The sequence below is a fragment of the Nanorana parkeri genome, unplaced genomic scaffold, assembly GCF_000935625.1.
Source record: "Nanorana parkeri isolate BGI_ZX_2015 unplaced genomic scaffold, ASM93562v1 scaffold244, whole genome shotgun sequence".
NCBI lineage: Eukaryota > Metazoa > Chordata > Amphibia > Anura > Dicroglossidae > Nanorana > Nanorana parkeri.
Genome location: NW_017306512.1, coordinates 561,128 through 584,933, shown reverse-complemented (window position 1 = coordinate 584,933; position 23,806 = coordinate 561,128). Strand labels below are relative to the sequence as shown.

Sequence of the window (23,806 nt, the reverse complement as noted above, 5' to 3'; positions counted from 1 at the left end):
GAAGCAGACACAGTGATGGCTGAGATTAGCTCTTAAGGAAGATGAACATTTATGTTTATGTGTCTGGCTGTTTGTACACATCCCCGTGGACAGATAATTTCCTAAAGTCTGACTCCATTCTGATATTTTTATTATAAGCAACGACACTAATGCTCCATCCTACCTGTAACTAGATAAATGGCATGCACAGATACTATTAATTTAATTTACAGTTGTACAACACAATCAAAATGTTCAAGTGTGTGCAAATGCCAATAAGCACCAGACTTTGATTATATGGTATTTTTGCATAATTGTTAGTTTCATGTGTACTTTCAATGATGAGTGAATTAACGCCATGGTGAAACCTGCACATTGCAAACAATGGACCTGAGGTGTCTTATCTGCGCTGGCAGGGTTTGTAAGATCTCACCTGCTGAGTTCAGTTACTATATTAACCCTGTAAAGGGCTCAGTCAGTTCCTCCTCCCTGACCTATTCTCCAAGCCTGCCCTTGGCTTGTCACTATTTCCTAGTCACTCTGCTACACCTGTCTATACTTTCTGCTAATAATCTTCTGCTAGTGTCTGTTCTTACTGTATCACGCTTCTCTATCCTACTTTTACTGCTTACATCTGTAGCAATAACTTATTTGTCCTGGAGTGCATGCACTTTCACAGCCTGTGCCTTGCTAATCTCTTGCCAAGTTACTCAGTGTCCTATCTATCTAATTAGCATATGCAACTGTTCTCAGGAGTCCTCCTCCAGCCTGTGATAACTGCTCTTGACTTGTGCTTGCTGCTCCATCTCACCTCTATTAGCTAGCTGTCTCTCCTGGTAGAAGTCCACATACAGACAAAGGTTCCTTAGCATGGCCAGCCCAGGGAACATCGGTTCCTTTACAGTCTGGGACTATGTGGTGTTCGCCTTGATGCTACTCATCTCTGCAGTCATTGGCATCTACTATGCCTTTGCAGGTGGTGGACAGAAGACATCCAAAGATTTCCTGATGGGTGGCAGGAGCATGACAGCGGTGCCAGTAGCTTTGTCACTCACCGCCAGCTTCATGTCTGCTGTGACAGTACTGGGTACCCCCGCAGAGGTCTACAGATTTGGTGCCATGTTCAGTATATTTGCCATCACTTATACTCTCACAGTACTAATCTCATCAGAGATCTTTCTGCCGGTGTTCTACAGACTGGGCATCACCAGCACCTACGAGGTATAGTATAACCAGCATCACTCATTTGTAAAAAAAAATAGGGAAATGCCATGACATGCTGCATGCTGGCTGGCATACTCCAGTATCTACTTGGGCTTTATAGTTGACAGAGGGCTAACATTCTGTTATGAAAATGTGTGGCTACATTTACCAAACTGGCTAATCTTTTCCTAGCAATAGAAATTAGATGTTGTTTATTTTATTTGATAAAACAAATAACCTAACACATCTCAATGTATTATGTATTTGATCATACAGTTGCTTTACATTTTATTTATATAGTATTATTAGTTGTGTTTATTTGCAGCTTATTTTGTGGATCTTTTTAGGGTACATTTTTGTATCTCTTTAATATATCAGCAGTACCTTCAACTTTGTTTTATTATATAGTTGATTCAAATTTGTTCATATAGCATTATTAATTGTATTTACCCACACCTCCTTTGTTGAACTCTTAGGGCTCATGCACACTGACTAAAAAAATGCTGCATTCAGAACTGTAAATTGTATATATATATATTTTTACACATCTGAATGCAGCAGTATTGTATGCTATGGGCGCTTGCGCACAGATGTGTTTACATCAGTAAAATTGCTATGAGTAAAGATCTGTAAATCAGAACAGAAATATATACAACTGTGGTCAGTAATTTACACATGTATGCATCTAAATGTGTGTAAATGCATGTACATATGTACACTTGTATAATTGAGCAAGAATAGAATCATTTTGTGGATCTGTACATTTACAAGCCTAAATGCGTGTTCACAGAAGCACTTTATTGACTATTAGATGCTTTTTTATGCAGTCAGTAAATAAATTACGCCCATGTGCATATAGGTTGGTATTTGTATGTCTTTAATATATCAACAGTCCCTTTACCTATGCATGATTATACAGTTGCTTTACATTTATTTCATAAAGTATTATTGGTTGTATTTTTTCACAGCTTCTTTTGTAGAACTGTTAAGGTTAATATTTGTATCTCTTCAATGTGTCAACAGTACCTTGGACTGCGCTTCAATAAACTGGTCAGACTAATTGGAACAATCCTTTTTATCATTCAAACAGTAAGTAATATTTTTACTATGATCAGCAACATCTAGGGGCTGATTGATACCTCTTCCATCGTATAGTCTATAGTGAACTGCTAATCCCTATACTCTTCAGTGCCATCTAGTGGCAGTAGTGCCACTATAATCAGCCCCCAACTGTTTTATAGTATGGTGCACATTTACTCAAAATACTGTTTGTAATGGGAAACCTGCAGCACAAGCATAGTATGTAACACATGACTATATTATATTAGATATAATTATGTTATAGATAGCAAAGTTTATTGTGCAAATTAGTTGTCATTTTCCTTATTGGTACATTTATAGATGCATACTATTGTAGCGCTACCCCCGAAGGAGCCGCTGGATGCCCGGTTCATTTCTAGTCTGTCTAGGGTATGATCTTCAGCTGCCCATCCATTAGCACTAATCGCCCTTCTTCTGGGGCCCATAAACTGATGTCCACTCCAGTAGTAAAATGCTAAGTAAACGGTTTATTGAACATCTTCACTGGGGAGAGAGGGTATAGGGGTTCTAGGTGTCCAGGGGTAGCCAACAAGAGCTCCAGACTCGCCAGACCTTGTAGGAATATCAGTGTAGATCCACTTGGGAGACAGAGGACAGCCACTGATGTAACAGCTAGGCAGGATGAATACAGATCCTCAACACAAGAAATACACCAACCATGTTCCTGAAGTCCACTTAGTTCCAGGGCACTTCAAGAGCCTGCATTGGTCCCGGTTCTCTTCCTCTTTCAGCATCCCAGGCCTTCTCCATGTTGGAGGCCTCAGGGAAACCTTTTCCCTCACACCAGCCCATGCCCACCCCCAGGCCTCAGGCCTAGCCTGGGGGGCAGGCTGAACAGGACCCAGCACTTTTCCATGGCTGGTCCTGGCTAGTCTGAGCCCATGGCAAATCCCACCAGCATATGTACTCTATCCCAGAATGCACCACTGTCTGAGAGAAGCCCAGTGATTGGCTGCTGTACTGTACATACATTTACTTTGCTCAAGGGGTACAGGCAAGGCTAGACACCTGGGATTAACCAGATAATGACCACTACAATTCCAGCCAGGCTGATTACAGCCCTGTCTATCACTAAATGTCTAATAGCCACATCACAGAAGGTGATGGGGGCTACATTATAACAATTTTTGTTCGTATATTATACACTTTGGGGTCTATATACAAATGTTTTTCACATGAATTTCACATAGGATTCACATTTTCCCAATTAAATTTAAAGAGAAAATAACTCTTAGGAGAAAGTTTCATACCCTTAGAGAATTGGTTACATCTGTGCATTTTTAAAGAAAATATTATTGTATTTCCTGTGGGATTCATATTTCAAATGTAGGTCATAGCAGAATGGCAACATCATAAAAGAAAACATGGCAACAAATAAAAAAAATGAAAATGGCCACTGTTCAAAAGTTTGCATACACTTAGTTCTTAATACAGTGTATTGCCCCCTTTAGCATCAATGACAGCGTGCAGTCTTTTGTAATAGTTGTCTATGAGGCCCCAAATTCTCGCAAGTGGTATAGCTGCCCATTGGTCTTAGCAAAATGCCTCCAGGTCATGCAAAGTCTTTGGTCGTCTTGCATGAACCACACGTTTGAGAGCTCCCCAGAGTGGCTCGATGATAATAAGGTCAGGATACTGTTATGGCCACTCCAGAACCTTCACCTTTTTCTGCTGTAACCACGGGAGGGTCAACTTGGCCTTGTGCTTAGGGTCATTGTCATGCTGGAAAGTCCAAGAGCGTCCCATGCACAGCTTTCCTGCAGAAAAATGCACATTGTCTGCCAGTATTTTCTGATAACATGCTGTATTCATCTTGCCATCAGTTTTCACAATATTCCCCTGTGCCTTTAGAGCTCACACACACCCAAAACATCAGTGAGCCACCACCATGGTTGTAGCCATATAGCTCTATTTTGGTCTCGTCACTCCAAATTACAGTGTGCCAGAAGCTGTGAGGCGTGTCAAGGTGTTGTCGGGCATATTGTAACCGGGCTTTTTTGTGGCATTGGCACAGTAAAGGCTTCTTTCTGGCAACGCGACCATGCAGTTTATTTTTGTTAAAGTATCGTCGTATAGTGCTCCTTCAAACAACCACACAGTGTTTTTCCAGAGCAGCCTGTATTTCTCCTGAGGTTACATGTGGGTTTTTCTTTGTATCCCAAACAATTCTTCTGGCAGCTGTGGCTGCAATCTTTCATGCTCTACCTGACATTGGCTTGGCTTTAAGAGATCCCAGAATTTTCCACTTCTTAAAAAGTGATTGAACCGTACTGACTGGCATTTTCAAGGCTTTGGATATCTTTTTATATTCCTTTCCATCTTTATAAAGTTCCATTACCTTGTTACGCAGGTCTTCTGACAGTTCTTTTTTGTTCCCCATGGTCCAGTATTTAGCCTGCTCAGTGCATCCACGTGAGAGCTAACAAACTCATTGACTATTTGTACACAGGCACTAATTGTAATTTAAAAAGCCCCAGATGTGGGAAATTAACCTTTAATTGCCATTGTAACCTATGTGTGTCACCTTGTGTGTCTGTAACAAGGCCAAACATTCCAGGATATGTAAACTTTTGAGCAGGGCCATTTGGGTGATTTCTTTGATCATTATGATTTAAAAAGGAGCCAAACAACTATGTAATAAATGGCTTCATATGATCACTATCCTTAAAGGGCAGTTTTTTGGAATGATCAGTCATATTTTCAATATCAATGCTAACATTTCACGACTTCTGCCAGGGTATGCAAACTTTTGAGCACAACTGTATGTCATCATTGCACTTATTGCAGTCAACACCTCATTATGTATTTACACATTCCACTGATAACAGTGGTTCAGTGTACAGTTAATAATGTATAATGTGATGAGATAATTTATTTATATGATGAGCTTCTGCTAATGGCTAGCCATCAAAAGGTATTTCATTTAGTACTCAGTAGAAATGTATTGTAAGTGTCCAAAACAAATACAGGAGTTGTTATAATGAAAGTTACCTTGCTGCTGTCAAGCCCTGCACACTCCAGTGGTTTTATTGTTGGTAACTGTTTATATTGCATTACTAACGTCATCATGTTAGTGCTTGTTCCCATCAGACACAAGTGTTTTATGGTGCCTAAAAGTTTGTAAACCCTAATAATGAACTTCTGTTATTTGTTTAATTTTAGTCTGTTATATATACCATTAAAAGTGTTTTGTAATATCTGTTTGATAAGTGAGCCCCATACTTCCTGTAATGAGTTGACAATGCTGCACTAACATATCTGACAATCGTATCAGCTCTGTAATTCACTTCTCTGAAATACAGAGTTGCTCCCCCATATGTTATAGAGATAAGGGGGCTTCTGTAGTCCTTTCTGAGAATGACAACACTGCTCCTTCATGACCCTTTATCATTCATTCAGTACAGTGAGTGAACATGGTCACCCTAGGACAGGAAGTCTGCTAATAGACTTCTACAGGTAAAAGTAAAGGGACAAAGTCTGAAAAAAGAAAACAAATGTAGTCACATCTAAGGACTGATAAGTTTCAATATATAATATTTATTTTTATATACACTTTAATGCTTGTATGTGTAGCACGTCTCCTCTTGGTGTGATGCAGAATAACCCGCTAAGTAGTGTGGCAGGCTAACATTTCCATTTAAGGGTCTGCTTTTTGGTCTATAGCGGGGTAAAAATAAGTTGGTCACCAGTCATTTTAGTCTTTTTACCGATTATATTTATGTTTTTGCATATGTTTTATCTACTTCTTTCCTGTAGGTTCTATATACAGGAATTGTCATTTATGCTCCAGCTTTGGCATTAAACCAAGGTAAGAGATGCAATACAAAAAGTGCAAAGATCAGGAGAACACTGGGGAGTCAGAGGGAGTGATTCATGTTTTCTCATATCTCCATAACAAATATTGTAAACACTAGAATTCCATTTCCCGTGTACAAAGCAGGAAAATTGTAGCATAAGTTACATCAATTAAAGGAGAACTATGAGGTGAGTGCTTTTCACTCATCCTCATAGTTCTAGCCGACCTGTGACAATTAAACTGTCACAGGTCGGCTCAGTAGATCAGGAAGTGAGCGAACACATACCGGCGTTCGCTCACTTCTCGATCCTGTCACGGCAGAGAGCTGTGGCAGGGGAGGGACTGGATTCCCCCCTCCCCGCTACGATCCTCCAGCGCTGACTGGCGGAACGGACGGGGGAGCTGTCACTCAGGCAGCTGGGCGGATCCAGACATAATTGTCGGGATCCGTTTCAACTGCGGCGTCTCAGTATACCGCGAGCTGTAGCTGAGCTTAGGGTGACGGGAGGATGCTAGTTTGTGTCCTCCCGTTACCCTTTAGGAGAACTATGGGGGAAAGCCCTAACCCAATAGTTCTCCTTTAATTCAGGTACACCTTTTACCGGTACTTTACCTTAAAGTGACAGTAAACTAAACTTTTACATTTGAAAAATGCATTCAAGTGCCCTAACTATTATTTTTTTTTTAGCTTTTTTGTGTATTACTCAGTTGTAGATCCTGAAATCATCTCTCAATTCATGCTGAACACTGTCCTTCCTTCCGGAGGGTGGCTACTTTTGTTCTCCATGGTCCCTTTGTGTGTTGTAAATTGATAGACTACAATCTCACGTTTGGTTAACTAATTTGCATTGGGATTGTAGTCCATCATGGGAGCGAGCTTCGTGGGGGGGTTGGCGTGTGCAGTTGGTTTTTCATTCGAAAGGGGGGGTGGCGGATGCCAGGTTATGCTGTCAGCAGCCCCGCTCGGCATCCCGAGCGGCTCACTAATGTCACTGGTTGCCAGGACCGGTTGCTAGGCAGGACGCAAGCCAGAGCATCTCCACTCAGCTCCTGGCAACCAGTGATGTCAGTGAGCTGGACTGGGAGGCTGCACTGAGCAGAGCATCACAGGTTGCTAAGAGCAACCCCCCACCACCTGGCCGCTCCCCAATGAGATGCTGCCTGAGGCATTAATTTAATAATATATTGCCTCATTATAGGGATGGCTCTGTTTATAGATGTAAGAAAATTATACATACAAAACAGGGGATATTATATGTTCTATTTGTCAAGTTTTTATTGATTTTTGTGTCCTCCCTGGGGAGAGTCACTACCCTATTGGTCCAGATGACCATTGTCACCAGGATTGAAAGTGATAGGAAATCCCAAACCTTACAGTTGTCACCAGAACAGGGATAGAGAGGAAATCTTCAGATGGGGATATTTCCTCTTACTTGCTAGGGAATTCCTCTTACTTGCTGTTGGGTCTGTGTGACAGAATGTGAAAATAAATGTTCCCAATGGGACACTGACAGCAAACAATAAACTGACAGGGTTTTATCCCTTCCATAGTTCATTTAAAATTAGAATTAAAAGTTTTGACTATACAGTACAGGTACTGAATAATAGGGGTATTCAGTTAATAAATGTGACAACCCATAAACTGCTGCATTGTATTACAATATTTTTTATTCTGTGTCATCTTTATGCTTGTTTCAGTTACTGGATTTGATTTGTGGGGTGCTGTTGTGGCCACTGGAGTGGTCTGCACTTTCTACTGCACGCTGGTTAGTAATGATTGCATTTGCTTTATCACCCGTGTTAAGTTCTAATGCCAGTTCAGTCCTTAAAAGAATCTAATCTCTTTTAATGAATCCTAGATTTCATACAATTTCTCCTCCCTCTCCTTTCTCTATTAAAGACTATATCAAGCTTATTTCTATTTTTTTTAGGACCAAGTTGACAGCCTCTGTTTCTAGCAGTTCCCTCATATCATAATTGTAGATGAACTGTGCATGACTGGTAGTTTGTCAGCAGTCCACTATCATCACTCACTGCCTTTACCTAATGTCTTATCTATTACAATATTTGGTTGACATGTATAACAATATAGTATTTAGAGAAAAAAATGTTGCGGTCCAGAATACTTTATTCTAACAGCATCATAGAACTTGACTTTTATTTCCATATGTTTTCTTTTATAGGGCGGCCTTAAAGCAGTTGTGTGGACAGATGTGTTCCAGGTCGGCATCATGGTTGCTGGGTTTTCATCTGTCATCATTCGAGCTGTGGTAGTCCAGGGTGGAATCAGCCCTATTCTAAATGACTCATATTACGGAGACAGGCTGAATTTCTGGGAGTAAGCATATTTATTGGCAAGCAGATTTCTCAAACTTGCTTTTTGTAACTAGATATTGACTTAAAAAACTATGAATACTTATTAGATTTTAAAGAACTCTTATTTGTGCATATTTTCACTATTTATTCTACAATTTTTTAGTTTTAACCCAAATCCACTACAGCGACACACCTTTTGGACCATTGTTATTGGAGGAACATTTACTTGGACTGGAATATATGGCGTCAACCAGTCACAAGTGCAGAGATACATTGCTTGCAAAACCAGATTTCAAGCTAAAATGTAAGTTGGAATTACACTGTGAATTAAAAATAGATTACTGAAACAAAACAGTTAGATAAGTTAAATGATTTTTATAAATTTTAGCTCATGCCACTGGTTTTAGATCCTCGATTGCTTCATTTGTGAATGGTGCAGTGTCAGATTTTTTTATGATTGGGTGATTAAAGTGTATGTTATACAAAAATTATACTTTTAGTTTTGGATAGAGTGGGGAGAGTTTAGAACCTTTGTCTGGTTTTTATTGTTGCCTGTATCCCTTCTAGGGAAATTAACTCTCTTTATTAATCCTAAATAGTGTAACTAAAAGTGAGGACAGATCCAAATTTGGAGTTTTCACCAGAACAGGACTATAAGGGATAAACTTATGCTCTGGAATTTTTGTTATTGTGACAACTGTTTAAGACGGCATCTCTAGTTAGTTTTTCTCCCACTTCCTGTTGTGTTTTAAAAACAGGAAATATAGGGAATTCTCTCAAATTAGACATAGATGACAAAAGAAAGAAAAAAAACTTGACAAGGGTTTTAACCATTACATATGATATCTAACATTTACAAAAAAGTATGGGCTTTAGATATACTTTAATTAATAATCAGTTCTATAAAATTGTATTCTTTAAAGTGGCATGCATATAAAGGTAGATCAGATCTCTTTTGAAGTTGCATAATATCACTGTCCGCATCTTTCAAGATGACTTAATATGTATCTCTTGCTATTGGAATGATTAGAACACTTGCTGTTTAAGTAATTGGGGAAATAGGCTAGCCCCTGTTACACAGTTGTCACCAGGAAAGGTGCCTATATTAGAAGATGTCCCATCTTATAACTGTTTTTGTGGCAAATATAAAAATTTGGATCTCCTATCACTTTCCGACAGAGATCACTAATACAATAGAGAGGACGAATCTTCCCAGTAGTGACACTGTAGGCCATGTACCTTAAAGCTTGTGTAGAAAAGTAGAAAAGTACAGGTGTGGTATGGCCTTTTCTTTTGCAAGTAATAAACTTTAAGGGAAATACAGTGCAAAACATGTAATTTTTTTTTATTCAACATATCTCAAATCCCACGACATAACCACACTCTACATTTGTTATGAACAGCTTCCTGCAGTGTCTGTTCCAATCTATTCCCCCAATTGAAGTCACTGTGCGATGGTAAAATGAGTTTACAGACATCAAAAAATATAAAAATGTTTTAGCAATTGGCTGAACTGATAAATGAGGAGCACTTCAGAATATGTAAAAATCTTGTAATGCGTGATACATTTTTTCTCTAGCTTGCAGCTGTAATGAGAGAGAGCAGACGTAATTGTCAATGCATGCAGAAGAAGATAAAGATACAAATAATCAAAGTGGGTTTCTGTAAAGCCTTAATACTGCTATCTCCAGGGGTTTACTTTTTTGGAACTGAAAGTTATCTGAAGATAATAATGTAACTATTGCATATAGTATTACCAAAGATAATGTACTGATCTCTGGTTACTGTATTATACAATATTACATACCAGTTTATACCACAGAGTTCCCAACATTGTAGTACTGTATACAGTAGTCTGCTATTATGTACTATTATGTGTGACATTATTGATGGTGTTCACCAATATTCATGACTGACCTAAAACATATATGCTTTGTTAGAAAATGAGTACACTGTATCGCTGTATCAAATATAAGCCAGAATGTAATTTATTCTGCATTAAAAGTCCCATGTCACTATTTCAATGCAGGTCCCTGTATGTGAATCTGGTAGGACTGTGGGCTATCCTTTCCTGCGCAGTACTAAGTGGACTGGCAATGTATTCTATATACAAGGATTGTGATCCATGGACTGCCAAATTTGTTTCAGCTCCAGATCAGGTAAGAAATAGACCCAGCGTGTCCCTAGACTTTTTGCCACCCAAGGTGGAGTGGTAAGGGGGGGTTTGCTTGATGGTGCACGCAATCAGTGGAGGTGGTGCTGGTGGTGAGTGAAGCCACTAAGAGCCGGGCAGGAAGATATGTTAGGGCTCTACATCTCCCCGCTCAGTTCTTAGCAACCTGGGATGCTCTTGCCGGTGTCCTGCTGAGCTCCTAGCATTCACTGACGTCACTGGTTGCCAGGAGCTCAGCATGACGCTGGCAAGAGCATCCCAGGTTGCTAAGAGCTGGGAGAGGTGATGTGTGTGGCCCTTACACATATCCTTTCTATTACAGAACTTAATTAGGCAATGTAGCTCTGATCCTCCTCTTCTCCCTTTGATTGTAATACAGACAATAAACCTTTCAGGATGGGTTGGTGGGACACCTCACACTCTGTCCCTTAGACAAAGATCTGTCCTCAGGCACTGAAGACAAGAAATTAATGAGAAACTAATAATGTTATATATTTTTCTCAGCTAATGCCTTACCTTGCCCTTGACATTTTGCGGGACTATCCAGGACTTCCAGGACTGTTTGTGGCCTGTGCATACAGTGGGACGTTAAGGTAAAATTTTATCCATTTGACCACCACCTTGCGTGTCCCATTAGTATATAAGTATACTGTATAAGTAGCTACAGATCCAAGTTTAATGCTTCCCTCATTTTACTATCAGCAAAAATAATACACTTAAGCAAGGATATTCTGTATTTATAAACTGGTTGGACCCTAAGAGGAATTTTTAATGTTGCATTTCTGTTTGGGTTGCATCTATACAGTAATGTAAGCACAACGTATTTTAATATTTTTATAATTATTTCTATTAACTATAACTATTTCCATTCACAAATGAACTATATTTGTTATTTTTTAAATATTAAATGTATCTCCAAACTGTTTTTACTGTATGGTACATAAGTATGCTGGTTGCTTGATTCCCCTAGTTGTTACATGATCTACCAAGATAAACAATAAATCTCTGAACAAAAGGCTCTTTATTTTATTAGGAATACAGTAGTGTTCATTGTGCATACATAGAATCGGACAATTGAAAACCACCTTTCATTGTTTTGACTGATAACAGTTGACATCACATTGAGCCTAAGTGGGTTCCATCACTGAACATCACCATATTAAACAATTCCAAGATACTAGCATTAACAAAGCAAATGACGTTGTGTTAAATCTCTTTCTTATTACTGTTGTACATTTAAATAAAAACATATGCATTTAATTTGGAGCTGATATCCGACAATACACCAAAGCTCTCATCTAGAGCAATTTAGAGATGAAGAGGGAGAATAGTTGCACTATAAAAGAGAAGCTATTAATACATAAATACATACAGCCTAGTGCCTTATAGTATGTGACATTATTGCAAATATAGCTATGATCAGTAATATAAAGTACAGTACTGTAATATTAGTATGTTTAAATTTTTTGAGGACAAAAAACTTCAAGTGATATTTATTGCTATATTGAATGTTTGTTTCAGTACTGTGTCCTCCAGTATCAATGCTTTGGCTGCTGTCACAGTGGAAGACCTTATAAAGCCTTTCTCCAAGCCCCTCAGTGAAACCAAGCTGTCATGGATTTCCAAAGGAGCAAGTATGATACTATTAAGCCATAGTTGAATAAACCTGCCAGCAAATCATAAATTGTAAAACTATGTAGAAATTCTGGTATTATGTTATAATTGCATGCTAATCTCTTTTTTGTTTTCTGTGTTCTCAAGGTCTCCTATATGGTGCAATATGTATTGGCATGGCAGCCTTGGCATCCCTAATGGGTGGCTTATTACAGGTAGTGAATCAGCACTTACACAGCAATATACAAAAACACCACTGGGCTTATTTCGTTACATTAATCATCATTTAGACAAGTGCCATAAATAAAAAACTGTCTGAGTCACCCTGGAACGGTTAGTTAGAAACTACGTTTGTCTCTGACCTCAAATAGTTTAATAGGTTAACACAGTTCAACACATAACACATTAGTGTTGACCTAATTAGTACATTTTTTATTTAGAAAATTTCCACCTTTACATTATGTAACATTGCAAAAATTATTGATGTTTCAGTTTTTGGTCTATACTAAAAAATAATATAAAATAGGTGCCAAAACCCAAAACTCCTAGGTGGGCTGGAAACTGCCTTGGAATTATGGTAAGGAGATCTTGTTGCTGGAGTCCCCAAGAGACATTCAAGCTGAGTTTTAACTCACTTTTGGGGTAACTTGTCCTTTGGTGATGTACGTTTTTCCTTACAGTTTATAATTTTGCTAAAAAAAAAAGAATATGATAGAAAATCATAGCTCATTAACATAGCAAAATATAAATCGAATAGATAGAATGCTGATCATTCTGAAATAGAGGTTATTTTTAAAGCCATTACTCAGCAGTCGTGTTTACTGTAAATATTTGGTTGAAATCAAACAAAGCAATAAATCGCACACAATGGTTTGTATTATAAAGAAGATTAATACATTGTTTATGCAAATAATTATGTTTCTCTGCTTATAGGCTGCTCTTTCCATCTTCGGTATGGTTGGAGGACCTCTGCTTGGTCTGTTTACTCTAGGAATTATCTTCCCCTTTGCAAACTCCATAGTAAGTACAACTCAATAGTGTGTAAGGGGTCCACAGCCAGGTTATGGTCAGATCTGGAAGTGACTACAGGTCTATGGACATTTCCCAATCTTGTCATACATCTCATGGATGCCCATTCTTGGAGTAAAACTGTTTGGCCGTGTAGTATTGCTCTCGTCCATCACAATTTTTTTCCACCGAGATAAGCCAGGATTGGGATGTCATTCTGCTGTCCTTGCTCTACAGCCACAAACATGAATATTTTCCCAAAATGAGTGTGCAAGTTAATGGAAAGAATGTTGGTGCCTGTAGGTAGATCCAAATCTGATGGTATGGTACTGCAAGGTCATTTTTTGATTTTGTGCAGTTGCTGTGTGCATTTGCTTCATGGTGGTGTCATGTCACTTTTTAGTGACTGTTGATTCTTTTTTTAATAAGAACATCCAATTAGTTTCAATAACAATTGCATTAGCACAAACCAGAGCACCTAAGCCTGGAAGTATATGTAGTGCATTTAGTATTCAGAACTGCATGAAGGTATAGTTCATGTGGTCCTCTTTGAAATTAGTAGGACATAATAAAAAACATTTGATATATTTTTGATAGTCACTTCCACATCTGTTGTGCAGCTGACAAACATTTACCCTATATTGACCTCAGATGCAAGTCAATCAAATGATAGCTTTTCTGGAGTATTGCAAGCTTTGGCATGTGCCAATTGTATAGCCATTAACAAATACATCTTCAGAAAAAATCCTAGGCATTGATTGCAAAAGTGCAATATAAGGTTATTTGCAGGTCTCAGATCGGAACTCAAAAGAACTTAGACATATTGAACCGATTTTTCAATCAGAATTCAATGTTTGTAATAAAATGTCAGTCTTCTATAAATGTGTTTTCCACACTTTTGTGGTCTTTTTATCTGATAGTATGATTGTGTATAGTTTTTTAATAAAGTGTAAGGCCAGCTCTGAAGGGTAAGTATTACCTAAATTCAACTTCAAAACTATTGTCCCCAGAGTATGTCCCAGCATTTTTTTTTCTTTTATCTTGTTGTTGTAGCACACATCTTTCTTTACTACCTGTGACATCATCACCTATTGATTTAGGCACATCTCCCAGAATTACATTTCTTAAGAGCTCTTTCCTTACTCACAATGAGGGGAATTTATCAAAGCTGGAGCAGACAAAATCTGGAGCAGCTGTGCACTGCAACCAATCATCTTCTCTGTTTCATTTTCAAATCTTAGCTGAACAAACTGAATAGAGAAGCTGGTTGACATGAGCAACTGCTCCAGATTCATTTTGCTCCAATTTTATTAAATTCCCCCCGATGTGTGGGCAGGCTCTTGCCACTCAAGGCGGCAAAAGTGTATTCATGGGAAAGAAATCAATGTGTGCACATTGAGTGGGACTGAGAGAGGTTGTCAAGGCTGGACCAGTGATAAGTGTCTAACGGGATCACAGCTGCGGAACTGATGGGGGTTTGTTGAATAAGGAAGGTCAGTGAGCGGCTCCCAATTACATTAACTGCTATAGGGAGACCGCACTCATCATATACTTCCTGTTACTGGGGTGAGAATTAAGCTAAGATGATATATGGGTAGTACCCCCTACCCCACGCTCATATGTGGCAAGCTGTACATGCGCGGTACCAGCGTGCGGAGTATCAAATGGGGAGGCAAGCAGTATGAGTAGGTAAGTGTTAACCTCTAGTGTACAAAACGGATGCATACATCGGATATGTAGGCAGTTTTATCTGTAGGTAGAAAGCATGTAGCATATATATGGATAGCTCAAATAATCTCCAATATCAAATTTATTGCACCACTATGCAGCGTTATCAGCAGGTAGCAAGCATGTAGGGAATATATGCATAGCTCAAATAAACTCCAATATCAGACTTAATGCACCCCTATGCAGTTTTAGAGAAAGTCTCAGTCCTACGTCTCTTAGCAGGTATAGTTAACTGAAGGACAGGGAATCCGGATCAGCTGGGGATGCTTAGTGGGTGTGCGTGTGAGACTGCAACACATAGGCAGCATGCAAGCAAGCACTAATACATGTAGCAGGTTAGGCAAGATTTACAATGACTTCCAGAATACTTGAGGTTGTGTGCTCTGAATAGTTCTGGGCTCACAGCGGGGTAGCAGTATCGATACGTCAGCTATTGGCTCTGGGCAGCGATCTGCTTTCAGTATCCAAGGACAGCCTGTGGGTTCTCTGTTCGTCACCCGACTCTCCACAATGAGAGAACGCCGAGTGACGAACCAGCTGACCCTTTACCCTGGTAGCCGCGCCCCGTGGGAGGAGCCGCCGTGACGTCACGCACGAGACGACCCTTCGCTGGAGCGCGGGGACACGCCGGGTAAGTCTGTGACAGAGGTGGGGGATAGGCAGAGTTATGTAGTCCAGCAGGTAGGGCTAATAGCACTGCTGAGGATTTCAGTACAACAAAGGCACTTTGTTGTTAGGCCCTGTTTGGATTACTGGTAGATCAACAGGTATGTTCTTGTACTTACAGCATTTTTTAAAGGAATTAAACATGGGAAATGTGCATATATTGCAGAGATGTACTGAATATGTACAACACATATTTTCTTTCGTACTGAAATACACTTTGATATATTTTTTATTTTTTTTAGAAAGGAAATTGTAGATCTACCATGTTTATTCCACATGCTTCTGTCCGAGCTGGGATTTCCTCTCACTTTGGAAACATTTCTTCTCACTTTCTGTCACATCTCTGGCATCTCACATCTCACATTTCCCTAGTGGACACACACAGCAGAAAAAACCTTGCAGAAAATCTAAACCCCCATCCACACTGTAAATGCTTTCTTTTGTATTGCAGGGTGCATTGACTGGTCTATTGGCTGGTTTTACAATTTCATTATGGGTAGGTATTGGATCTCAAATTTACGCTCCTCTCCCCATAAGAAGTTTACCCAAATACCTGTCAACAGAGGGCTGCAATTTCAGCACTGTAGACACCAACTGGACATTAACAACAGCACTACCCGCAGTGACTGGTATATTGTCAGAAGTTCAAGCTGTGGAAAGGTATGTGGTATTTATTTATTTTTTCAAATCCAAGTCTTCCAACTAAACTAAATTCCTTGACCTTTGTGAACCTAGAGATGTACTGTATATTTTGGTCCTCAGAGGTATTTGATCCTACCTAATGGTCTTACCAGACAAGAGATTAAAGGAGAACTAAGGGGTTAAGGCTTTTCCCCATAGTTCTCCTTAGGGTAACGGGGGGACACAAACTAGCGTCCTCCCGTCACCCTAGGCTCAGTATACCGCGAGCTGCTGCTCGCGGTATACTGAGTCGCCGCAGCTGAAGCGGATCCCGACAATTCTGCCGGGATCCGCCCAGCTGCATGACTGACAGCTGGCTCTGCCTATCTAGAGGCAGAGCCAGCTGTACCCGCCCCCTCCCCCGTCCGTTCCGCCAGTTAGCGCTGGCGGATCTAGGCGGGGAGGGGGGAATCCAGCCCCTCCCCTGTCACGGCAGAGAGCCGTGACAGGATCGAGAGGTGAGCAAACGCTGGTATGTGTTCGCTCACCTCCCGATCTACTGAGCCGACCTGTGACAGTCTCATTGTCACAGGTCAGCTAGAACTATGAGGTGAGTGAAAAGCATTCACCTCATAGTTCTCCTTTAAAAATATTGTTTTAAAATTTGCCACACGTTAACACAATGTAAGGGGGACTTAAACTATTTTAAAAATCTGAAATGGTAAGGATGATAAAATAATAGGCAGGCAATAGATGGAACATGTTGACCAACATGTTAACCATCAAATATTAGGGCTCAGCTTACTAAGCTAAAAAATATTATTTTCCCTAACATGCGGTATTTTCAGCAATGAGAGTGGAAAATAGCAGTCACGTGCTTGAAAATAACTACTAATTGATAATGGCTCATAACTTGCATTATAGCTTTGTGTATTAAGGCTTTTATCTGCTTGTTTGCAACACAGGGCCAATTTGGACAGGGCTGTGTACTTACTGGACAATGACTCTCAAGAGAATGTGTGTTGGGAAACAGGATTAGGTTTTTGAAGTTCCTACTCATGACACTATACTAACCAGTACAGCTAATTTTTTTTTTTTTAATCTCTTGTCTGATAAGCCCATTACATAGGATCAAATACCTCTGATGACCAAAATATACACATGGTAACATTCATTAGAGAGAGTGGTACTAGCTTTTTACACATACATACAAGTGTTCCTTCATGCCTAACAAATACGTTTAGGAAGCAGATCATCATTAATTAAAGATCACAACAGTATAAATGTAACTATGATCCTAAATAAGTAAATTCTCACAAAACAAACATGGCAACCACTGATCTAGAAACAGTAGAAAATATGGCATTAACTTCTTTCTCCTCCTCCTCCTTCTCAGTTTGCACAGAATTTTACAATATAAATGTATGGTATATACATTCAATTTCTTCTTCTACTGATATGCTGCACTCATCTGAAGTTATTCAAATGTGACAAATGACTTTTAATTCCCTGTTGCAGTCAGAGAAATAGATATTTAGTCTGAGAGACATTGTAGTAACAACCTCCATTTTCATAGTCTTAGCTACACTTTCCTTCTATCACAGTTGTGCTGTTTTCCTAAATATGACTTTGCAGTCCAATAGGCAGCAAAGTAAGACCAGGTGCCTTCAGTAACTTAGCAGACCCGGTCAGACACACCGCTTTCCTCTTCAACACTACAAGCATGTGCGAGGACATTTGTGATGAGTGGTGTGGCTGTTACTCAGCTATGTCAACATGGAGCACTGGAGTGGAAAGCAGGAGGCAGCATGTTCACTAAGCTAAGAGTAAAAAGTAATTTAATACATTTTCAGACAAACATCAAGACTATTAGCAGAAAAAAAAGTTATGTTGGGATGTAAAGCCAGAAAGATGTTATAACATAACAAAGTTTTTTTCCACTGTAAATCATTATGAGCTAAAAGATTTTATTTTTTTATACTATTGTGTGTATGTATTGTGGCACTACAAAGAACAGTAATGTTATGCATTCTGTACTATCCTGTAAAAAAGACTCAATATATTACTGATTTCATGGTTGTGATTTTACTTTAAATTGGCATCCTTTACCTTTATTATTGCTCTTTGCCCAGTTTATGTTTAGCTTTAAACAATGCTAGTTATTTACATCTGATTGTAAGACAGTCTGATCTACACTAATTAGACTATCCCTAAAATAGAACAAATACGATTTAAATACATGTGTAATGTTTGCAATAAATGTATACAAAGTAATATTAGGCTTTATCTGTACTGTAATTCAACAGTTCTGGATGCACATTTGGCCCCGGGTGAGTGGAATCAGATGAATTGGGACCCACTTCATATCCTAAATGAAGAAATATACCCCTTGTTTTTGGAATTATAGGAAGCAAGACATGAAGATACTTTGGGAAGGAATTTATTAAAGCTGGAGCAGAATGAATCTGAAGCAGTTGCCCATAGTAACCCATTAGCTTCTCTCTTCAGTTTGTTCATTAAAGCTTTGAAAATGAAAGATAGAAGCTGATTAGTTGCGATGGGCAACTGCTCCAGACTCTGTCCACTCCCGTCTTAGTGAATTTAAGAAACCTTTACTATTCTTCTAATGCTTTACATACACTGATTGCAAATTCTTGTAATGTTAATGTTTTTTATATTTTATTTTCTCTAGACCCGACCTGGCTGACAGCTGGTATTCATTGTCCTATCTATACTTCAGTACCATTGGAACAATTGTTGCTATCGTTGTGGGAATAATAGTCAGCTTAGTTACTGGTAAAATGTTATATTGTTAACATCATATTTAGAATGATATTATTTACTATAACTTTTTTTTACTACTGCTAGTCAGGAAAATTAAGCATACAGATCATGTTAGGTACATTAAAGTGACTGTTGCCACAGCGTCCCTTGTATACAAAAGCATACAGGCTAAAATGTTTTCAGCCTGCCCACGTCTTAGATTGTCACCATTGCTCTACTTCCCTTCCACTGCATGTATTTGAGCCCTCGGGAAGGTTGAAAACCTGTTCTCCCTGCTGCACGTTGTGGTTCCTCCCACCATCTTGTACATTCTGTAGAGATGTATCAGCTGGCAGAACATACCACTGTGTATTGGATGGAACAAATATGCCAAACTCCCCAATGTATGGAATACTTGCAACGGAAGAGGAGCAGTGAAAGCGCCTGCATTTCAAGGCACCGGAAAGGTACATATATTTCATCTTGTTTTAGCATATATCCCTTTGTATACAAGTGACCCTGTAAATTTAAAAGTCTTTGTAATGCAAAAGGCACTATTGCTGATGGCGAATAAGGGTTGTGTTTGATGCAGCACAATACCTTTTTTTAGGAAAGTAGTACAAAGTGGCAAAGTACATTAACTTATAGGAATCATCAGAAATCACAATTTAACTGATCTCACTAGTGTAGAATGATTTAATCTTCACATCTAATCTCATAATTCACATGTTTACCTTTCAGGTGGATGGAAACAAAATGTAAACAGAGAATATCTACTGACAGCGGAAGACTTTTCCTATCTCAAGGTTTTGATTCCTTCTCGTTGGGCTAAAGAAGTAAGTATGATGCTAAAAAGTCTTAGTTATGGCTTATTATGTTACCCTGAGGGGTGTTACATATGTACAAAGGCTCTCCGATACAGGGTTAATGCACTTAAATGAATACCTGCATTCCCAAGGACACAGCCTGATTCTAATAACACTCTGCAGCTCTTGATATTAATATCTTATTTTATTCACATAATATAATCCCAAAAACTTTTCTTGAAAAAATTAAGAATACACAGGTGTTATTTATGACTCTTCCACCCAGTCATATTTTCGGTTAATGCCATATGCATGGCATTCCCACCACTTGATGGAGCCAAGGAGCACAGAGAATTCCTATGCGCTTCGGCTCCATCTAGTGGCTAGGATGCCACGTGAATGGCATTCACCCAGTGTATGGCTGGGCAGAAGAGTTATAAATCATCCCTTTAGTATGTATGAATAAAGTTACAAGTCAATGTAGACAAGGTGCATGAGGGACCTGTATATGAGGGATCACAATCTAATAGGGAGCAGGGAATGATAACAAAGGCGCATATAAGAGAGAAAACTCTAGGTTCTAGGTAGCATTAGAAATCACATTAGTGATGTTGCTCAAGTACATGATAGATTATGATTGGTGTTACTCATTGTAGTTAGCACTTTGCACACCATTTTGTTATTTAAACTAGTTGTTTTTAACCATACACACACATAGATATATTTATTTACACAGTATACACACAGAGTATACACACACACACACATTATTTTTTTAATGTATGTGTGGGTTTTTTATTACTAAAAGCAAGTAACAAGTTGATAACAAAAGGCCTAGAATTAGATCAGATAGATTGATTTATCAGTCAAGCGACGCCAATATGTTCAATCCACTAAGCTATGTGTTATTTGCCATAGCAATTGTTATTTTCAGTAATGTGACTTATGGCAAATAGTGATTGCTATAGCTTAGCGAATTAAGCATTTATTTCTCTTGTATCAAGAAGGGATGGTTTGGGGGCAGAGCTATTGCAAATGTATCACTATTGTAAACTTACATATAACTTTATATAATAAAGCACTGCATCTCCATCAATTAATCCTTTGGGACGGTTACTTCTTTGCCACTCCCAGAATAACACTTGCTGCAGAACACTTATATGATAACCAAGCAAAGAGATGCTAGCTGTAAATCACTGAAAATCAATTGTACGGGAGCAGTTCTTCATGCATTCTTGGTCATGTGATATGAAGTGACAGGGTGCATGTCACCACCAAATAATCTGAACTAACATGTGATTTATCTGTACAGCTTTGCAATAATTGATCTGTTTTCTAGTCTGTTTTAATGGGCAATTGTTATTCTGGTGGCAGCAGAGGGAAGCCCCCAGGGACCAGTTTGCACTGCATTGAAGGGTGCAGACCAGAAAGGAAGGGTGCCTATGGAGTAGGGTGGGAGGGACCCAAATTCCGTAGATTGCATTGGGCCCCTGAGATCAGTAGCTACAAGTTAACTTCCTCTTCATTTTAGGCGGGTGCTTACGGCTTTATCCTTCGGCAGCTTTGTAAATAGACCCCATAGCCCTATACTTCGGCTCAACTGAGCCGCGGTAAAAGCCGAAGCTGGCCGAATGGCCGGGCCATTGGCCAGCCGACAGCCTGCTACTGACAGCTGGGCGGAGCCAGCCGTCATCAGTGTAATGACAGTTGGAGATAGAGGCTTTACACTCCATGTGATCCTTCCTGGCTGCATTCCTGCTGTGATCTGATCCTTGGACCGCATGAGAACACTTCCGGGGTGATCGGGCAGCTCGTACACCTCTTTAGTTTTGCCTTCATTGATCTTTCTGCCGAGTTTTAGTTCCGATTCCATCTTCATCTGGTTACCAGGTAACCAGGGGACGCTGTTCTGTCATTTTGGTTTTTTTTTTCAATAAAGTTTTATTTACATTTTCAAAATTATAGTACAATGTAACACAATGAAAGGGTAAAGCATACAAACAAAAAAGAGGGATAACCAAGAGATACTTAATTCTGTGGATAAACAGTACTATACAGGAGGCAATCCTATCAAAAACATAAATCGAGCAATACGTTAACAATCCAACGTTCCATTTCTTAACTGTGTTTGATTCCACACGCTAACCTCGAGAGGAAAAAAAAGGTCTACTGAGGGTTTCGGGGCCAGAAAGGTGGCAAAACAGTGGAGACTAGAGCCCCCAGGTCCAGCTGTAAAGAGCCAAGGGTAGAAGCCCTAGGCTAAATGTTAAGATTCTTGTGTAAGTCAGTTGTGATGGCTTCTCTTCAAACAGTCAAACTCTTCAATGAGAATTGCAGTATATAATAAGCTGAAAGAAATCATTGTTTATTGTTTTTATGGATTGTTGTGTCTATGTTGACTATATATAACTTTCTGCAGACAGAGAAAGTTGAAGTACTTAACTGGAAACGTCAAGATACTGATCTCCATGAGGATGAGGGAACTGACAACCCTGCATTCAATCATGTGGAAATGTATAGCACAGAGAAAAATGAGAAGATAAATGGTTTTAATGCGTGACATTCCCTCAAACCGTGCTGCACAGTGTGTGAACAAAAGGAGAAAATGATTTTTATGGTGCAGCAATTGATGGTGAAGTACACACTGAATATTCATGTGTATTGTTACACTTGCTCCAGAAGAATTTTTATGTATATATAAAATGTATAGAACTCTGTTTTGATATAGAAAATATATCAAAAGAAGCAGTGGTGCTGCCATAACTGCAAATATACTGACTCAGGGAGATAATTTCTATCAGAGCTTTGGATTTTTGTTGTACATTTTATAAATTGTAGCTGGACTTGTTATCTATATGTTTGTTATGTATTTTATCCGTATTTAGTTTTATAAATAAAACATAAGTGTTCATTGTTGTTTTTGAGTCTATAAGGAGCTTTCATGGGTTAATTTCTGAGATGGTCCTTTAAAGAAAATCTTAGATGGTCAGAAATGGTCCTTTAAAGGAAACATGAGATGGTCTGAAATGGTCCTTTTAAAGGAAACCCGAGATGGTCCTTTAAAGGGGCTTCCATTGCTAAATTCCATCTAAAAATGTAAATTGCCTAGCTGTCATGCTGATCTTTAAATACTTTTGCTGGCCTCATAGCAGATATGCCTCTACTCTGGCTTTCTGTAGTACTCCCCAAGCAACAGAAAGCCGGCACACATGGTGGCAAAATGGCACAAATCAGTTGTGAAACTGTTGGGTAGTGGAGAGCTGCTACTTTATGTACTTAAGGAATCAGATTTACCCCAACACCACCCATGTTGTTGTGAACTTGTGGGGGTAGAAAGATGGGGATGTCATTGCTTAAGTGGATTCTAAATTTGTAGACAGTGGAATGAAAAACTACAAACTTAATACCATAAACTGAATTCCAGCTTTAAAAATGTATATATACTCACATTGGTCCAGCTTGGGACAATGTAAATATACAGTATACTGCATATTATACCTGGCTGGCCTCAGCTACTGCAGTGTATTACAGTGTATTCTGGGTCCAGGAACAGTGTGCTGAGCAACTTCCTATATGCTATTAAAACATAGGGGGTCACTTGCTCCGCACAGTGGCCATTCAGAGGGTGCCTAGTGTTTTTCGTTGTGAATACTATGAGTTCTCTGACTGGACGAGGGGGCGATGATGCAAGAATGTATGTATGTATGCATGAATGAATGGGAGCAAAAGAGGAAAGCAAGGGCAGAGGAAATAATGGCAGGGAGTGAAAGGAATAAGGAATGGAGAGTGGAATAAAAGAGGGACGAATGGGTGGAGGGGAGGAATAGAGAGAAGGAAGAAAAAGAAGAGAGGAAAATAAGGGGGAGGTAAAAAACAGGAAAAAAGGAAACAAATGTGAAAAGGAAAGAGAGTACAGAAGGAAACGGTCAAAGAAAAGAGGAGAGATATGGAAGGGAGGAAGGGAAAATGTGATGGATGAAAGAACAAGAAGAAAGAGAAAGAAAGGATATTTTGGGGGGGGGGGGGGGAGGG

The 23,806-nt window shown here is 39.2% G+C and overlaps 1 protein-coding gene across 3 annotated transcripts; it reads left to right on the top strand.

The window, feature by feature from the left end:
• Positions 1-731: 731 nt before the first annotated feature.
• Positions 732-22,667, top strand: LOC108787171 (sodium-coupled monocarboxylate transporter 1). 3 transcript variants are annotated; one of them, XM_018556655.1, is made up of 15 exons: positions 732-1,200; positions 2,206-2,271; positions 6,040-6,091; positions 7,778-7,845; positions 8,263-8,417; positions 8,559-8,699; positions 10,425-10,554; positions 11,073-11,161; positions 12,090-12,202; positions 12,330-12,397; positions 13,116-13,202; positions 16,036-16,244; positions 18,898-19,001; positions 19,710-19,774; positions 22,200-22,667. In XM_018556655.1, exons 1-15 carry the CDS (start codon positions 850-852, stop codon positions 22,332-22,334), a joined length of 1,833 nt encoding a protein of 610 aa, XP_018412157.1. In that variant the 5' UTR covers positions 732-849; the 3' UTR covers positions 22,335-22,667. The 3 variants fall into 3 exon arrangements, with proteins under 3 accessions (XP_018412157.1, XP_018412155.1, XP_018412156.1); XM_018556653.1 differs by having other exon boundaries at positions 19,710-19,804; positions 22,191-22,667; XM_018556654.1 differs by having other exon boundaries at positions 735-1,200; positions 19,710-19,804; positions 22,194-22,667.
• The last annotated feature ends 1,139 nt before the right edge of the window (positions 22,668-23,806 follow it).

Excerpts from the sequence above, each read along its gene's own strand:
- LOC108787171 (XM_018556653.1), top strand. The coding sequence starts at position 850 with ATGGCCAGCCCAGGGAACATCGGTTCCTTTACAGTCTGGGACTATGTG. Across the intron at positions 16,245-18,897 it reads GAAGTTCAAGCTGTGGAAAG|ACCCGACCTGGCTGACAGCT; the intron begins GTATGTGGTATT and ends TATTTTCTCTAG. Across the intron at positions 19,805-22,190 it reads CTTCTCGTTGGGCTAAAGAA|CAGACAGAGAAAGTTGAAGT; the intron begins GTAAGTATGATG and ends TATAACTTTCTG.